This window comes from Babylonia areolata, chromosome 16 (assembly GCF_041734735.1).
Source record: "Babylonia areolata isolate BAREFJ2019XMU chromosome 16, ASM4173473v1, whole genome shotgun sequence".
Taxonomy (NCBI): Eukaryota; Metazoa; Mollusca; class Gastropoda; order Neogastropoda; family Buccinidae; genus Babylonia; species Babylonia areolata.
In genome coordinates this window covers 19,511,172-19,528,659 of record NC_134891.1, presented here as the reverse complement: position 1 = coordinate 19,528,659, position 17,488 = coordinate 19,511,172, and the positions used below count along the sequence as shown (strand labels likewise).

Sequence of the window (17,488 nt, the reverse complement as noted above, 5' to 3'; positions counted from 1 at the left end):
CAAGAACATGGCTTTCGCAAGTTTCGGTCCTGCGAGACACAACTACTCAATTTTACAGAAGAACTGTTTGGTACTGTAGAGAAAGGAAATCAGGCGGACGTCATCATTATGGACTTTGCGAAGGCCTTCGATAAAGTCAACCACAGCCTCCTCATCCACAAACTGAAACATTACGGCGTCCAAGGAAAGATCAACAAATGGATAGGAGCTCTCTTGAAAGACCGGCAACAATCGGTGGTAGTGGAGGGCGCAGCTTCCAGCCGGGTCAGTGTGAAGTCTGGGGTCCCACAAGGCTCTGTTTTAGGGCCGGCGCTATTTTTGGCGTACATCAATGACTTGCCAGAAGAACTCTCCTCACTGATACGTATGTTTGCTGATGACACCGCTGTCTACCGTTTAAAGGCCTCCAAAACTGATCAAAACTTACTTCAGGAAGACCTCAAGAAGCTAGAAGCATGGGAGCACAGATGGGACATGGCTTTCCATCCTGGAAAATGTACTACTCTCCCAGTCACAAAATCATCCTGCCCTGCAAAATCCAATTATACCCTCCACAACCATATCCTAGAAACTGTTTCTACCTCAAAATACCTAGGCGTTACCATCACAAGTGATCTCAGCTGGGACCTGCACATCAACACCATTTGTGCAAAAGCCAATAAGACCCTCGGCCTCCTCAGAAGAAACCTGAAGATCCCAGCAGTGCGCCTCAAAGAAACAGCGTATAAGACTTTCGTCAGACCAATCTTGGAGTACGCGTGCACCGTATGGGACCCGCATACCCAAGACAACATCAAGAAGATTGAAGCTGTCCAGAGACGAGCAGCACGGTTTGTGGTCAACCGGTACCACAACACATCTAGTGTCACCGCAATGATCGACAGACTGCAATGGCCGACTCTGCAGTACAGACGGAAGGTAGCTAGGCTTGCCATGCTACGGAAAATAATGGACTAAGAGGCGATCGTCGACAAAAGCTGCATCGTGCCAACCCCACTCAGACAAAGAAGGAAACATTCTCGCCAGCTCAACCAGATCCGGTGTAAAACACAATACAGACAATACTCCTTCTTCCCCAGAACGATACGTGACTGGAACAACCTGCCTGAAACAGCTATAGCAGCAGACACTTTGGACACCTTTAAGTCTAGGGTGCCCCCCAATCAGTAGTTAATTAGATAATACGTCCCCTACCCCCCCCTCCTCTTCCCCACCCTTTTAATTTATTTTTGGGGCCCTGCTGTCTTAGATCAGCAAGGGACCGGCTAGCTCGGAAGGGCGAAAAGTGAAGTGATAGTAGCCTGCCGGAGAACCCACTTAGAGTAGGACTAAGTTTTCATCCTCACTAATAGGTCTGTCACTTTCTGTAGCTTGTTTTTCTTTCATCGGAACCCAACAACAATAACGGCGTAAAAATCAAATTGATGATTGTGGCCGTCAACGCAGTGAAAGTGAAAGATTCGACCAACACAGACTGAACCGCGGCCATGTTTGTCTCACTCAGTCGCTGTCCCTTTTCCGCGACTTTTAGGCTAGCCGGAACCTGACAGAACTACGCTTCGACACACTTACGCAGCTACCATTCCAATGACGGTTCAATGGGAATCTCCTGGTTTAACTTCCGTTTGTGGAGAAACAACTTCCTCAACATCAAATTGCCGGAACTGCGTCACCAAATACGCGACACACACGAATGCACGCACGTACTCACGGCACTCAGGCTTAGTACTGAGTACACGCACGCGCGCACGCGCGCAAGCGGCACTGACTGACGCACGAGCGGCTCTTCTGCCTGCTGGCAAAGCGCGCACACATACGCATGCAAAGACACACGCGCGCGCGTGTACACACACACACACACAAACATCACAAGCGCGCGGCACGCACACGCACATCACATCACAATCGCGAGAGCACGCGCGCGCGCGCGCACGCATACACCCATTTGTATTCGTTCAGACGAGAGACTTGTGAACAGCCACAGTCTGAAACTGGCCGTTGAGAAACTGACAAACGTGTGGTGTTTGCGCGTGCGTGTGCGCGCCGGCCTATTGTGTGTGTGTGTGTGTGTGTGTGTGTGTGTGTGTGTGTGTGTGGTGTGTGTGTGTGTGTGTGCATGTGTGTGTGACTGTGTGTGTGTGTGTGTGTGCGCGCGCGTGCACGTGTATGTGTGTGGTGTGTGTGTGTGTGTGTGTGTGTGTGTGTGTGTGTGTGACTCTGTGTATGTGTGTGTGTGTGTGGACGTGCATCCTTGAAAGTAGGAGAAAACTACGGAAACAGAACAATTACGCCGCACTTCCTGGTTATCAGTTTCAGCCTCCCTCACGTCAGTCACCCAGTGACACTTACTGACAGACACTCAGTGACAATGGTCCATCGCTTGACTGAAGCCTTCCTTGTCACTGCATGGGACAATGCGGGTCAGCAGACGGCATCATAATAATAACTGATCGTCAGGCTTCCCTCAGTGTCCAAAGGGAGCATCCCTTTGTTGGCTCAGTCAAGTTGCACTTGTCGTACCATCCTGTCTTGCGCCAAACTTTGTGGAGAGATTAACTTTTAACAGACTGGACTGTGGTGTGTGTTTTGTTTTGTCTGCAGTAGTGATCTTGCAGTGCCGGCGAAAATTAATAGTCTGATCATCTACTGATACTACACGGACATACTTCAGCAGCCTATAGTTGTGAGGTAGGTCTATCTATTTTCATGTGACTGTATACCACGGTGTGTGTGTGTGTGTGTGTGTGTGTGTGTGTGTGGAGGGGGGGTGGGGGGGGGGGGGGGGGAGGTAACTAAACGTAATAATTATCAGGATTGTGTTTGTATGTGATATGGTTTTCAACAGTACTGTACTGTGCTCTGGTACTGTGCTGTACTCAGCTTTACTGTACTCAACTGAACTGTATTTTTATTTAATTTATTTATTTATTAATTTATCTATTCATTAATTATTTATTTATTTGTTTGTTTGTATATTTATCTACTCATTCATCTATTATATTTGTTTATGCTTTATATATTTATGTTTATTTGAATGCAGAACAACTTGAGTAACATGTAATATATATATATATATATATATATATATATATATATATATATATATATATATATACATATATATATATATATATATATATATATATATATATTTTTTTTTTTTTTTTAAAGGGCGAGAAAAAAAGAAAAAGAAAAGAAAAAAGAAACGATTAAAGAGCACAAATGGTGAAGAACATACCATTGTTACGAATATCAATATTCAGAATGCTATTTCATGAGTTTCAACCGTTGACTGAAGTTGAACATGTATCGCTTTTCCTGTGATTTTAAACATGCAATGCAAAGGCAAGTACACAATTCACTCCGAGAGAAGGGAAAGATAGTCAGCTGTACTTTGTTGTTTGTATATAGTTACTGTGCTGCTTCCCAACGTATCAGAAAAGATTTACTTCTGTGCTGTGTTGTGCTGTGCTATGCTGTGCTGTGCTGTGTTGTGTTGTGCTGTGCTGTGCTGTGCTGTGCTGTTCTGTGCTGTGCTGTGCTGTGCTGTGCTGTGTTGTGTTGTGTTGTGTTGTGTTGTGCTGTGCTGTGCTGTGCTGTGCTGTGCTGTGCTGTGCTGTGTTGCTGTGCTGTGCTGTGTTGCTGTGCTGTGTTGTGTTGTGCTGTACTGTGCTGTGCTGTGCTATGTTGTGTTGTGCTGTGCTGTGCTGTGCTGTGCTGTGCTGTTCTGTGCTGTGCTGTGCTGTGCTGTGCTGTGTTGTGTTGTGCTGTGCTGTGCTGTGCTGTGCTGTTCTGTGCTATGTTGTGTTGTGCTGTGCTGTGCTGTGTTGCTGTGCTGTGCTGTGTTGCTGTGCTGTGTTGTGTTGTGCTGTACTGTGCTGTGCTGTGCTGTGCTGTGTTGTGTTGTGTTGTGCTGTGCTGTACTGTGCTGTGCTATGCTATGCTGTGTTGTGTTGTGTTGTGCTGTGCTGTGCTGTGTTGTGCTGTGCTGTGCTGTGTTGTGTTGTACTGTGCTGTGCTGTGTTGTGCTGTGCTGTGCTGTGCTGTGTTACTCTACAATCAAAACAGAACCCCCCCTTTTTTTTCTTTTCTCTTTATTTAGCGAACTGTTGGCTTTCAGGAGATAGAGCGTCGCCACACTCTGACGCCACGCACTTTCGTCCATAGGGCATTATTCTCACTCCAGCCTGGGCTATTCTGCAAAATTTTGCCACAAAAACAACAACAACAAAAAAAAACACATATATTAACCAGAGAGGCAAGACCTTTAAGACTCACTTGTGATACACTTAAAAAAAAATCCAAGCTTTTTATGTATTGCGTATAATTTCAAAATGTAATGTTTAAGATAAGAAAGATCAGTTTAAAGCAAATTAAGTCCCCTAGCATTAATTACAGAGTAATTTCCCCTTTTTTTTGCTATCTGCACCAAAACGTTTGCAAAAATAAATAAAACTTCCATGCTTAGCAAAAGAAGTTCTGTTTGAACAAAAAATGATAATAATGACTGCTCTTGTTGTTGGGTCAGAATATCAGATCAATGTGCCAAGTTTAGAGAATACAAAAAATATAAATATAACAGTAAATGCAGTTTGCATATAATTAGGCTTCATTTTTTTTTGTGTGTGTGCCCATCCCAGAGGTGCAATATTGTTTTAAACAAGATGACTGGAAAGAACTGAATTTTTCCTATTTTTATGCCTAATTTGGTGTCAACTGACAAAGTATTTGCAGAGAAAATGTTAAAGTTTACCACGGACACACACACACACACACAGACAACCGAACACGGGGTTAAAACATAGACTCACTTTGTTTAGACAAGTGAGTCAAAAACAACAACCTTGTGTTGTCATGAGTTCATTTGAAGTGTATTTCTGGACATGGGAAATTCGGTTTATTGTCACGAGTCACATCCGAAAAAACTAACAATCAGAGAACATTTTTCGTTTGTTTTTGTTTGTTTTTTGTTGTTGTTGTTGGTGGTGGTGGTGTTTTTTTTGTTTGTGGTGAAAGAGGGACAAGCGAGAGAGAGAGAGAGAGAGAGAGAGAGTGTGTGTGTGTGTGTGTGTGTGGTGGGGGAGAGTTGCGAGGGTCGGAGGTGGGGGTGTGTGGGGTGTGGGGGTGTGGGGGTGATTTTGTAGAAATCAAACCAGGAAATAGTATCCTCCCTCCCTGCACCAAATCAGGAAGAGAAGACGAGTTTCTGTTTCTGTTGCGTGGGTGTTCGGCTGCTGAGACCGTGGGAACATCTGTTGTTTGTTGTCTTTGTTCTTGTTGTTTACTGACTGCTTTGATAATTAATTTGCGATACAGTACAAGCTAGTAATGATGATGGTGATGATGATGATGAAAACGAAGTGGAGGAAGATGGTGGTGGTAGTGGTGGTCATCGTTGTCATGATGGTGGTGGTGGTGGTGGTCGTCGTCGTCATTGTCGTGAAGGTGTTGTTGGTGTTGGTGGTGGTAGTAGTGGAGGTGGTGATGGTGGTAATGGTGGCGGTGTTAGTGGTGGTGGTGGTGGTGGTGGTGGTGGTCGTCGTCATTGTCGTGAAGGTGTTGTTGGTGTTGGTGGTGGTAGTAGTGGTGGTGGTGGTGGTGATGGTGTTGGCGTTGTTGCTGTTGAAGATGGTGATGGTTTTGATGCGGTGGTGGTGATGGTGATGGTAATGCTGGTGATGGCGGTGGTGTTAGTGGTGGTGTTGGCGTAGTTGTTGTTGGTGGTGTTGTTGTTGATGGTGGTGGTGGCGATGATGATAATTGCGATGATGGTGTGCATGATACCTGCCTTGATTAAATGGTGACTTCTATTATTTATGTATGTATGCATATAAGTGTGTGCGCATGTGTGTGTGTGTGTGTGTGTGTGTGTGTGTGTGTGTGTGTGTGTGTGTGCGCGCGCGCGCGCGCGCGTGTGTGTGTGTGTTTTAAACTGTTAAAGTCTTTTTTTTCTAAAGAGCAAAGTTCACGATTGCACTGCGAGCGCGCGCGCGCGCGCACACACACACACACACACACACATACACACACACGCGTACGCGCACGCACACACGTACACACACACTCCCACTTTATTAATTTATTATTTTATTTCTTTTACAAAATCAGTGATGCTTAATAAACAAAAACACAACACACGTTCACGTTTGGTACACATAATATACAGTGACGTCATCTGGCCACACCGACCATCATGACGTTTGATGACGTCAACGTGCCGGCCTTCAGCTTCGTCATCGTCACTTTTATCGTGGCTCTCATCGGCAACACTCTCGTCCTCATCGTCTTCGGCTGGCGATGGCGAACAACGAATGACACAAAAGTTGGTTGTTGTTGTTGTTGTTGTTGTTGATGTGTTGCTGGGTGATGTCCAATTTTAGCCGTCAAAATTCCTGGAGCTGTATGCACGGTATATTTCTTGAACTTGACTTTTTATGTATTGAGTATAATTTCAAAATGTAATGTTTAAGATGAGAAAGATCAGTATAAAGCAAATGAAGTCCCCTAGCATTAATTACAGAGTAATTTCCCTTTTTTACTATCTGCACCAAAACGTTTGCAAAATAAATAAAACTTCCATGCTTAGCAAAAGAAGTTCCTGTTTGAACAAAAAATGTTAATAATGACTGCTCTTGTTGTTGTGTCAGAATATCAGATCAAAGTGCTAAGTTTAGAGAATACAAAAAATATAAATATAACAGTAAATGCAGTTTGCATATTATTAGGCTTCATTTTTGTTGTTGTTGTGCCCATCCCAGAGGCGCAATATTGTTTTAAACAAGATGACTGGAAAGAACTGAATTTTTCCTATTTTTATGACTAATTTGGTGTCAACTGACAAAGTATTTGCAGAGAAAATGTCAATGTTAAAGTTTACCACGGACACACAGACACACACAACCGAACACCCGGTTAAAACATAGATTCACTTTGTTTACACAAGTGAGTCAATAAACTGAATAAATAACATGTTTATGACCATCAAAGCCAGACTGCTGGTATTGATGCTTTTCACAAAAGGCAGTCTGTGGTAAGCCAATAAAGTTTATCCCGTAAGTACACAAATGTACAGATACGCATTAGGCAATTGTATTACACATGTGTGTGGGTGCGTGTGTGTGTGTTTGTACGTGTGTGTGAGTGTGCGTGCGTGCGTGCTTGTGTATGCGTATATGTGTGTGTATGTGTGTGTGTGTGTGTGCGTGTGCTTGTGTGTATGTGAGTGTTTGCCTGCGTGTGTGTGTGTATGTGTGTGTATGTGAGTGTTTGCCTGCGTGTGTGTGTGTGTGTATGTGTGTGTGCTTGTGTGTGTTTGTGCGTGCGTCCGTGCGTGTGTGTGTGTGTGTGTGTGTGTCCGTGTTCAGATCTACATCATGGCCCTGGCTGTCCTGGACCTCGCCTGCACCCTGGTGTCCTCCCCGCGTGACGTCATCTCCCTCTTCCCGGCGGGGCGCCCGTGCCCGATGACGAGGCCCGCCATGCTGGGTTACTGCCGGGCGTCCGTCTTCCTGACCAACCACCTCAACCTGGCCTCCGCCCTCATCCTCCTCGCCATCGCCACCAGCCGCTACGTCAAGGTCACCAAGGGAGACCACGGCGGCACGGAAGGCACGGACCCGGGGCGCGCGTGCCACGCCCTGAGGAGCTGTGTGAAGAGGCTGGCCCGGGCCGTCAGCACGGTTCGCGGCGCCAAGGTGGCTAGCGTCGTGGCCTTCTGTGTGTCCTTCGTCAAGTGCAGCCCCAGCCTCGTCATTTATGGGTCTGGGTCGGAGAGCTATGCTCCGTTGTTGTCCCTTAACTCTTCAGACGCGTCCACCTTGCACCCTTCTAACGTCTCAGAAACGTCTCCCTTGGTGTCTTCTAACGCCCTAGAAATGTCTACTCTGATGTCTTTTAACGTCTCAGAGACGTCCACCTTAGTGTTTCCTGGCCTGTTGGAAACTGATCCAAACGGCACTACCGAGGAAGGTCAGTTTGCATGTCCCCGGTTATGCAGCCATCTTGTCCACAGCCGTTACAGGAAGTTCAGCAGGCTCTTTCAGACGTCTCAGTTCGTCTTGTTTGTCATCCTCGCCCTCCTCCTGATCGGCATCTACGGAGCCATCCTTCAGAAGCTTTGCCAGTGCAGGCAGAACAGCGGATCGGACCCCGCAAGGCGAAACAGCGCGGCGCTCTGTCCCGCGGGTCAGCACTGGGATGTGCTGGAGCTCTCACAACAACAGGAGACCGATGGGGGAAAACCTGGAAACCGGACAGTGATCACTACTGACACTGTCACTGCTGATGGTGAGAGCTTGGAACCCGCAAGTCCCAGTTCTACCAAGTGTCTTGTGCTGAACGACAGCAGGCCTGCTGACGAGACCCCCGTGACGCAGCTCTCGGCCCAAACTGACCACGTCCAGTACAGAAAGAACGACTCCCAGCCCCTGACTTTCGTCCCACCACTGTCCAGTCGCTCTGACCACGGCTCGGCGCTCAGCCTCAGCAGGCAGACGAGCCAGACTCGTTCGGTCACCAAGTCCAACGAACGCCTGTCCACGGCTTCCTTCCAGCTGACCAAGACCGGAAACAGGGCAAGGCTGACAACTCTGGTCTTCTTCATGGTCACGTTCATCTACATTTTGAGTTACTGCCCTTTCTTCGTCATGATCATGTACCAGCACGTGGTCGGGAGAAGAGAACCGTGGCGGGAGTGGGAAACCTCCAGTCAGGCCTTTGCTCTGATCTGTTTAAGGTCCTACCTGATCGCCAATGCCGCCAACCCTTTGGTGTACGGTCTGGGCAACCCTTACTTCAGAACGCAGCTGGGGAAACTGCTGATCTGCCGTAGAGACGTGATTTGACGATCGGAGAGAAAGAAGGTGGGGGGTCGGAGGGGGAGGAGGGGTGCGGGGTGGGGGGGTAGGGGGGCGCGGGGGGGGGGGGGAGGAGTGAGAAGGGGGAGATGAAGGGAGGGTTGGTAAGCGGGGGTAAGGGGAAGGTGCGCGAGGAAGAGGTGTTTTTAACAGTGTTTGAGCCACGAAGTGCCGGCCATTGTTGTTGCAGGACTAGAAACCTAAACGAACTGGCAGCTGTAGTAGACTGCTAGCAAACAGGCACAGGCACCATCACCACTGCTAGACAATGGCCAGCATCAGAGGATCAAGTATGGAGAGGCGGTTTTTTTTTTTTTTTTTTTTTTTTTTCTTTCCCTTTCTTCTTTATTTTAATTAATGCATCTGTTTTCTTCGACATGTTTGAGCTGGACCCACATTCCGTCAGACCCAGACTGAGTCATTGCAGTGATAGAAACTGTGTGTGTGATCTGTCAACACCATGGTGACTGATGACGAATATCACTGCTCTTGCTCATTTCCGTACCACGACCTCAGCGAAACAAAGAGGGAAACAGCCCGAGGGAAACAAACCCTATCAGGTTCTCTGACCGGAAGTTAACCACACGAGTGCATTATGGGACAGGAAGACATGGATCACTTCCGTGAATGGCATTGTGCTCAGGTCACCGGATGGGCCATTTCTTTTTCCTTCTTTTTTTCCCACTTAAATATATATATATATATATATTTTTTTTTTCAACATCTGTGAATGTTGCGGAGGGGGTGGGGGTGGGAGTTCACCCCATGGTTGCTTCTGACGAGTATGTTTTTTTTAAGTGAAGGGCTGTCACCTCACTGAGATAAGGCACAGCTTACAGGTCAGGATGTCAGTGAAGGGCTGTCACCTCACTGAGATAAGGCACAGCTTACAGGTCAGGATGTCAGTGAAGGGCTGTCACCTCACTGAGATAAGGCACAGCTTACAGGTCAGGATGTCAGTGAAGGGCTTTCACCACGCTGAGATAAGACAGCTTACAGGTCAGGATGTCAGTGAAGGGCTGTCACCTGAGTGAAGGGCTGTCACCTCACTGAGATTAGACACAGCTTACAGGTCAGGATGTCAGTGTAGGGCTGTCACCTCACTGAGATCAGACACAGCTTACAGGTCAGGATGTCAGTGTAGGGCTGTCACCTTACTGAGATCAGACAGCTTACAGGTCAGGATGTCAGTGAAGGGCTGTCACCACGCTGAGATCAGACAGAGCTAACAGGTCAGGATGTCAGTGAAGGGCTTTCACCTCACAGAGATAAGACAGCTTACAGGTCAGGATGTCAGTGAAGGGCTGTCACCTCACTGAGACAAGACAGAGCTTACAGGTCGGGATGTCAGTGATATCAATGATAAAGAATGTCAAAAAGCAAAGAAAAAAACGAAAAAGGAGAAGAGGAAGAAGAACATCAAAAACACACGGACAATAAACATCCATACAGTTAATGGGAGTTTGCTGTTATTGTTGTTGTAGTCTTTTATGACGGGCGCAACAGCCGAATGGTTAAAGCGTTGGACTTTCAATCTGAGGGTCCCGGGTTCGAATCTCGGTGACGGCGCCTGGTGGGTAAAGGGTGGAGATTTTTCCGATCTTCCAGGTCAACATGTGTGCAGACCTGCTAGTGCCTGAACCCCCTTCGTGTGTACACGCAAGCAAAAGATCAAATACGCACATTAAAGATCCTGTAATCCATGTCAGCGTTCGGTGGGTTATGGAAACAAGTAAATACCCAGCATACACCCCCCGAAAGCGGAGTACGGCTGCCTACATGGCGGGGTAAAAACGGTCATACACGTAAAAGCCCACTCGTGTACATACGAGTGAACGTGGGAGTTGCAGCCCACGAACGCAGAAGAAGAAGAAGAAGTAGTCTTTTATTTGGGGGAGGGGGAGGGGAGCACTGAGTGACAATGGAGACAATAGTGATGCTGAAAGGAAACCACCAGAGAGAAGCCGTGGACGCAAAAACAATACTTTGTGTGTCCAAGGTATCACGAAAAGTCGGGCAGTTATCTGCGTGACAATTGTCTGTGGACGTTAACTCTCTCCATACGAACGGCGAAAGAGACGACGTTAACAGCGTTTCACCCCAATTACCATCATCAAAATATTGCAAGCGGAAGGCTCTTATACTGAAGAGGTGAATGTTGACAAAGAATACCACAATTCTGACGACGGAAGCGAAAGGTTGGGTCATTCAGACACCCACCGGACATCCGAGGGGTCTGTGCAGAGGAGAAGAGAGGACTGGCCGTACTGAGTGAGTTAAAAAGGAAAGAAAAAGAAAACAACAGCAACAAACAAAACAAAACAAAAAATGATACCCAGTATGGGTTAAAATCCCACAAATACTATCACATACGAAGACCGTGCTTCATCCGAAGGCAGTATATCAGTCTGTGTGGTTTTGCAGAGGAACACCAGCTTTGTACACTTGACTGGATGCTGGGTACCAAAACGAACGTCCTCACTGACACGTGAACAAGATACAATTATTCATTCTAAAGCCCCCGAGAAGACATTTTCAAAGCACTATCTCATCTGGAAAAAAGAAAAGAATTACTTTGTATCCTGCCCTGCTCTCGTGGTGACCTCAGTTTCGATACCCCACCCCTCCACTTCCGCGCTTTGGGTGAGTCCTGTCAATGTCGTCAGTGTCGGCAGATTCATGGGGGGCTGTTGTTTGAGGGGCGTGGTGGCGGTCTCCACTCTGGGAGGGACGCTCACTCAGTCTGGCTCCGCGACTAAGCCATTATTGTCGTTATTAGGGGGCTTAGTAGGTGGTTTCCTAAGTACGTTAAAACAGAACAGGCACCACTGAACACCACCGATGTGACTCAGCAGCAGTGCAGGGTCACCTCTGGTGTGTGGCCTCCTGGCGGCCTAACATCGATGGCTCCCTGTGGACTGCCGACGCTGGAACTGTGACAGACGAACCCGGGTGTGGCCGTGTATTGGGGAATCTAAATGAGCGGCGTGGGAGTAATGCCACTGAAACGGTGCAGATGATGGGGCAGCAAAAAAACAACAACAAAAAACCAACACTTTGTATCCAGTATGTTTTATGTTTTCTCTTCTCTTTCCTTTCGTTTTGATACTAAGGATTTGCAGATGGAGTTCATACAGTTACATCATCCAAGACATAACGTTTGAAACAGATTTTTATTGCAGTCTCTTCTTTATATTTTATTAAAAATTTTTTTTTTCTCAGTAGTTCAATTCCGATGGAAGATGTCCTGTCAAGACATTATATTGTCTTGTAACTGCGTATATGATTGTTTCACTTTGGGTTCAGGAGTATCATGCAAGTGTGTGTGTGTGTTGTGTGTGTGTGTGTGTGTGTGTGTGTGCGTGCTAGTGTGTGTGTGACGGTGTGTGTGTGTGTGTCTGTGTGTGTCTCTGTTTGCGCACGTACATGTATGTACATGTGTGTGTGTGTGTGTGTGTGTGTGTGTGCGTGCTAGTGTGTGTGTGACGGTGTGTGTGTGTGTCTCTGTTTGCGCACGTACATGTATGTACATGTGTGTGTGTGTGTGTGTGTGTGTGTGTGTGTGTGTGTGTGTGTGTGTGCGCGCGCGCGTGCTAGTGTGTGTGTCGTCACTAATGTTTCATGGTTGGACAATCATATCAACGTCCATTTTTTTTATTTTTACGTGATAAGGCAATACGATGTTTCGTTGATTAGACTGTCTGTGAAAGCAGGACACTGATTAATTAATATAGTTATGTGTAATGGTTTTCATTCAGTCTATCTACATCGTGCAGTATATATATATATATATATATATATATATATATATATATATATATATATATATATTTTTTTTTTTTTTTTTTTTCCCCCCAGTTCGTCAAATTTTAATCTGCCATGGTGTGTAAATTCTCCCGTTAAGTCAGTTTGTTTTTGTCAAATCGCTATAGCCAAATTGATAAAGCCGTATCAATCATGTATCTTACTGCAACAAGACATTATACGTTTTGCATACTGTTATTACAGCTTCTGTTGATGTGACAATAAATACGACTTAACTCAGCTACCTGTTTGCCTGTGTGCCTGTTTGAGCGTTTCCCTCAGATGCAGCAGCTTTTCTGTGTTTCGTTGTCAACTTTCACAGACAGACAGACACACAAACACACACAAACACACACACACACACACACACACACACACACACACACACACACACATATATATATATAAGATAAATAAAAGAAAGTTGAAAAACAACACCTATTTTGTAAACACACACACACACACACACACTTGCATGATACTTCTGAACCCAAAGTTAAAAAATCATATATATATAGAGAGAGAGAGGGAGAGAGATACACAAATAAACACATATACACACACGCAAAGAAATGCACACACACGCACACACACACACACACACACACACACACACACACACAAGCACCGCGCTCGAGAGCGAGAGAGACAACTCGAAAGGAATTCATACCATCATGAACTATAATCAGTACACATGCACTGAAACTTTAACTACAAGTAACAACGCAGAAGATGGGGGAATCAACATGCATGTGCTCAGATCTATGACATCCGGTCCTCAGGACAAAGAGAAAACAAGAGAGGCAAGGCCTTCAAGACTCACTTGTGATACACTTAAAAAAAAATCAAGCTTTTTATGTATTGAGTATAATTTCAAAATGTAATGTTTAAGATGAGAAAGATCAGTTTAAAGCAAATTAAGTCCCCCTAGCATTAATTACAGAGTAATTTCCCTTTTTTACTATCTGCACCAAAACGTTTGCAAAATAAATAAAACTTCCATGCTTAGCAAAAGAAGTTCCTGTTTGAACAAAAAATGATAATAATGACTGCTCTTGTTGTTGGGTCAGAATATTAGATCAAAGTGCCAAGTTTAGAGAATACAAAAAATATAAATATAACAGTAAATGCAGTTTGCATAAAATTAGGCTTCATTTTTTATTTTTTTGTGCCCATCCCAAAGGTGCAATATTGTTTTAAACAAGATGACTGGAAAGAAATGATTTTTTCCTATTTTTATGTCTAATTTGGTGTCAACTGACAAAGTATTTGCAGAGAAAATGTCAATGTTAAAGTTTACAGACACACACACACACACACAGACAGAGACAACCGAACACCGGGTTAAAACATAGAAATGAAAATATTCACACACGAAAACAAAGGCTTGCAGAAGTACAGACATGACAATCGAACACAATCCAACACATAATACGAGGGTCATTCAATAAATAAGGTGAATTTTTCGGTATAAGGACTTCTAATACAGATAGAAGCTTACTTTTTTTTTTTCAACGTAGTCTCCCAGCACTGTCACACACTTTTCCCATCTGTGCACAAGCTTCCGTATTCCCTCAGCGTAAAAATCTTTGGACTGATGTCTCAGCCAGTCGCTCACAACACTTTTGACTTCATCATCCTCAACACTGCTCCGTCCTTCTTTAAACAATTTAGCCCACTTGTAGACATTTTTTCGGCTGAAACATGTGGTACCATACACAGTTGACATTCTCCTGTTCAATCCTGGAGCATGCTTCTTGGTCGGCCATCTTTGTTAATCGCCAAAACTCTCAAATTTTTTTTTAATCTGCAAAACAAATTAAATCCATGTGAAAAAGAAGTAAAAAGAATTAAAAAAAAGAAAAAAAGAAGAAGTAAGCTTCTATCTGTATTAGAAGTCCTTATACCGAAAAATTCACCTTATTTATTGAATGACCCTCGTATATTTAAACATACACGTGTCGGTAGGCGTACATAATCATAATACTTTCATTCATGATGAAAAAGCATACACACATCGTCAAACAAATGAAAACGTTCAGTGGCTGCTTTTCATAAGAAATGAATTAACTAGCACTGGATTAGATCATGTTTGGAAAAAATCAGTTCACCTTTAGTGTTAAAAGATTAAAGTATACTATATATCCAAGAAGCTTGAAAAATGAATATGTAAAATTTTGGAAACAGAAACATGACAGTTCATCTAAATTAGAATTTTACAAGAACGCCGTGACAAATTGTAAAACTGAACCGTATTTAAAGAATACAGCAAATACACAACACTGGAAAGCACTGACCATGTTACGAATCAGCGCCCATGAGGGAAGATATAAAAATACACCGAAAGAACAAAGACTGTGTGATACTTGTAACAGTTTAAAAGATGAGATTCACCTTTTAGACAATTGTGTAAAGTACAATACTTACAGACACAGATTCCTAATCGATATATGTCGTCCAAATGCAGAGCCTAGTGAACTGATCCTTCAAACAGAAATACAGCCAAGGCTGGCGAAATTTGTTCATGAATGTTTCTCTTCTTAATATGCTCATGTTTACGTTTCATTGTGTCTTATAAACTTTAAGGTTTTATGACAATAAAAAAAGTATTCTATTCTATTCTGCAGAAATGTGCATACACATCATAAAGATACCGTTATATATATATAAAATATATATATAAAGAGAGAGAGAGGGAGAGAGAGAGAGAGAGAGAGGACAAATCCATACATGCTTCACCACATCTGCATGACCAGCAGCATAACCCAACGCGTTTAGTCAGGCCTTGAGTGCATGTATGTAATCATATTCGTGTACCTTTCAAATTGGATTTCTTTCTATAGAATTTTGCCAGAGGACAGCACTCTCGTTGCCATGGGTTCTTTTTCAGTGCGCCAAGCTCGTGCTGCACACGGGAACTCGGTTTATCCTCTCATCCGAATGACTAGACACTCAGTAAGAGGTAGACTAAAAGAATCTTGGTAAAAGTCGACGTACGTGGGATAAAAGAGGCGACGTATCGAGCCACAGGCTTTCTTCTCAGTTCGAACTTGGGAGAAAGGGCGAGAGCGGGATTCGAACCCAGACCCTCACGGACTATGTATCAGCAGATTAGTGTCTTAACCATTCTCACCTGAAGAAGAAGAAAAAGAAAAAAAAAGAAATCAGAGAGAGAGAGAGAGAGAGAGAGAGAGAGAGAGAGAGATGGCAAGAGGTCATGGTGATTTGTAGAAAAAATAGCCCCCCCCCCCCTCAATTTTTTTAATATAAGGGAACAAACCCACATTTTAGGCAAAAGTAGTTTTGTTACGATAGCCTCCCCTAGATTGGACTGGCTGGACCTCCCGTTCTCTGATTACCACCTCTCTCTCTCTCTCTCTCTCTCTCTCTCTCTCTCTCTCTCCACCCCTTTCTTCTCACTTCTCGTTTAGACAATACCGAAAAAGCGCATTTGCCTGCAAAAGATACCCGGCTGTACCTCTTCAATCACCCAACAAACTTATTCATTCAGAGTTAAGACGATATCCCCTTTACATTAATTCATACTGTAAGATATTCGTTTCGGTTGTAAGAAATGAAAATGAATGAAACAGATTACCAAAGCACGCATATCTTATGTTTTTAAACCTGGACGCGAAGGGTAAAAAATGCTGAGTTACATGGCTCAGAGAAATTCTAGCTAAAACAGGATTTTATCAAATGTGGCTAAACCAAGGAACTGACAATATCAAGGTATCTCTGCCCCAGTTGAAGCAACGTCTGACTTGACATGTAATTACAAGAATGGACAGCGTCTGTTAGGGAAAAGGAAAGATATGCTTGGTACAGATCCGTACAAGATGGTTTCAAACATGGGAATTATTTCAAACATGTAAACATTCATTGTCTCGGAGTAGCTCTGACACCGACAAGACTTGGCGTGTTGCCACCGAAAAAAACAATACTGACAGGTTTTGTGAAAACCCTGCGCGAGGCAAGATTTTGACTATCTTGTAAAATGTTTAATGAGGATGAATACCATCTTTATCTATGTTTGCCCATTGTATGCTGACTTAAGAAGAAAATTCTTAGGCTTATTTATTAATGTTCGTATGGACACACTTTTGAATGGTATGTACAGATGTCTCGATCAGTAGCGAAACATATCTTCCATTCCGAGTAAGAGTCCAGCAAAAAAAAAAAAAAAAAAAAGAAAAAAATTGATTAGTGCATTAGCTTTGATTACTAGTACCAGTGAATGTGATGTTATAAATTATAAACTGCTCTGAAGACTATTGGTTTTGTAGCATGTATCTAGATGCTATGAGAAGACATTGTTATGTATACTGGAGTGTACAATGAAGACATAGTTACCACTACTTCGTCCCCATCCTCAACCAAACCCCAATGTAACTGCAGTGATGCCTGTGGCCTATATACAATTAAAAAGTTCGCATTCGCAAAAAGTTCGCATTCCTTCTCTCTTCCATTCTCTCCCCTCCTCACCCCCCTTCCCCCGGATATATAAAATGTTATATATACACCCATGGTATCCGGGAAACAGTACTGTTAATACGACGCATCCAATTATATACATAACGTATAGCGATATACCTTACATGATACATACATACACGGGATATAAAACTGAAATCAGCCACACGAAGGTCTCGACTAAAATCTTACATCAACAGAACGCCGCGAGCTGTGAAGCACGTGACTGACCACCTGACAAGTTAGACACGTGCTGATTGGTCCAGACAGCTACGGGAACGACGCGAGCTGTGAAGCACGTGACTGACCACCTGACATGTTAGACACACGCTGAATGGTCCAGACAGCTGGCTGGC

General features: G+C 44.2%; 1 protein-coding gene and 1 long non-coding RNA gene across 2 annotated transcripts; both read left to right on the top strand.

The window, feature by feature from the left end:
• The first annotated feature begins 2,334 nt into the window (after nucleotides 1-2,334).
• On the top strand, nucleotides 2,335-8,875 carry LOC143290907 (uncharacterized). Its single transcript, XM_076600465.1, has 3 exons — nucleotides 2,335-2,688; nucleotides 6,167-6,322; nucleotides 7,365-8,875. The coding sequence occupies exons 2-3, from the start codon at nucleotides 6,194-6,196 to the stop codon at nucleotides 8,841-8,843; spliced, it is 1,608 nt and encodes a 535-aa protein (XP_076456580.1). The 5' UTR covers nucleotides 2,335-2,688; nucleotides 6,167-6,193; the 3' UTR covers nucleotides 8,844-8,875.
• A 100-nt stretch (nucleotides 8,876-8,975) lies between these two features.
• LOC143290906 (uncharacterized) lies at nucleotides 8,976-11,922 on the top strand. The gene is made up of 2 exons (XR_013056451.1): nucleotides 8,976-9,748; nucleotides 9,803-11,922. It is a non-coding gene; the product is annotated as an uncharacterized LOC143290906 (long non-coding RNA).
• The last annotated feature ends 5,566 nt before the right edge of the window (nucleotides 11,923-17,488 follow it).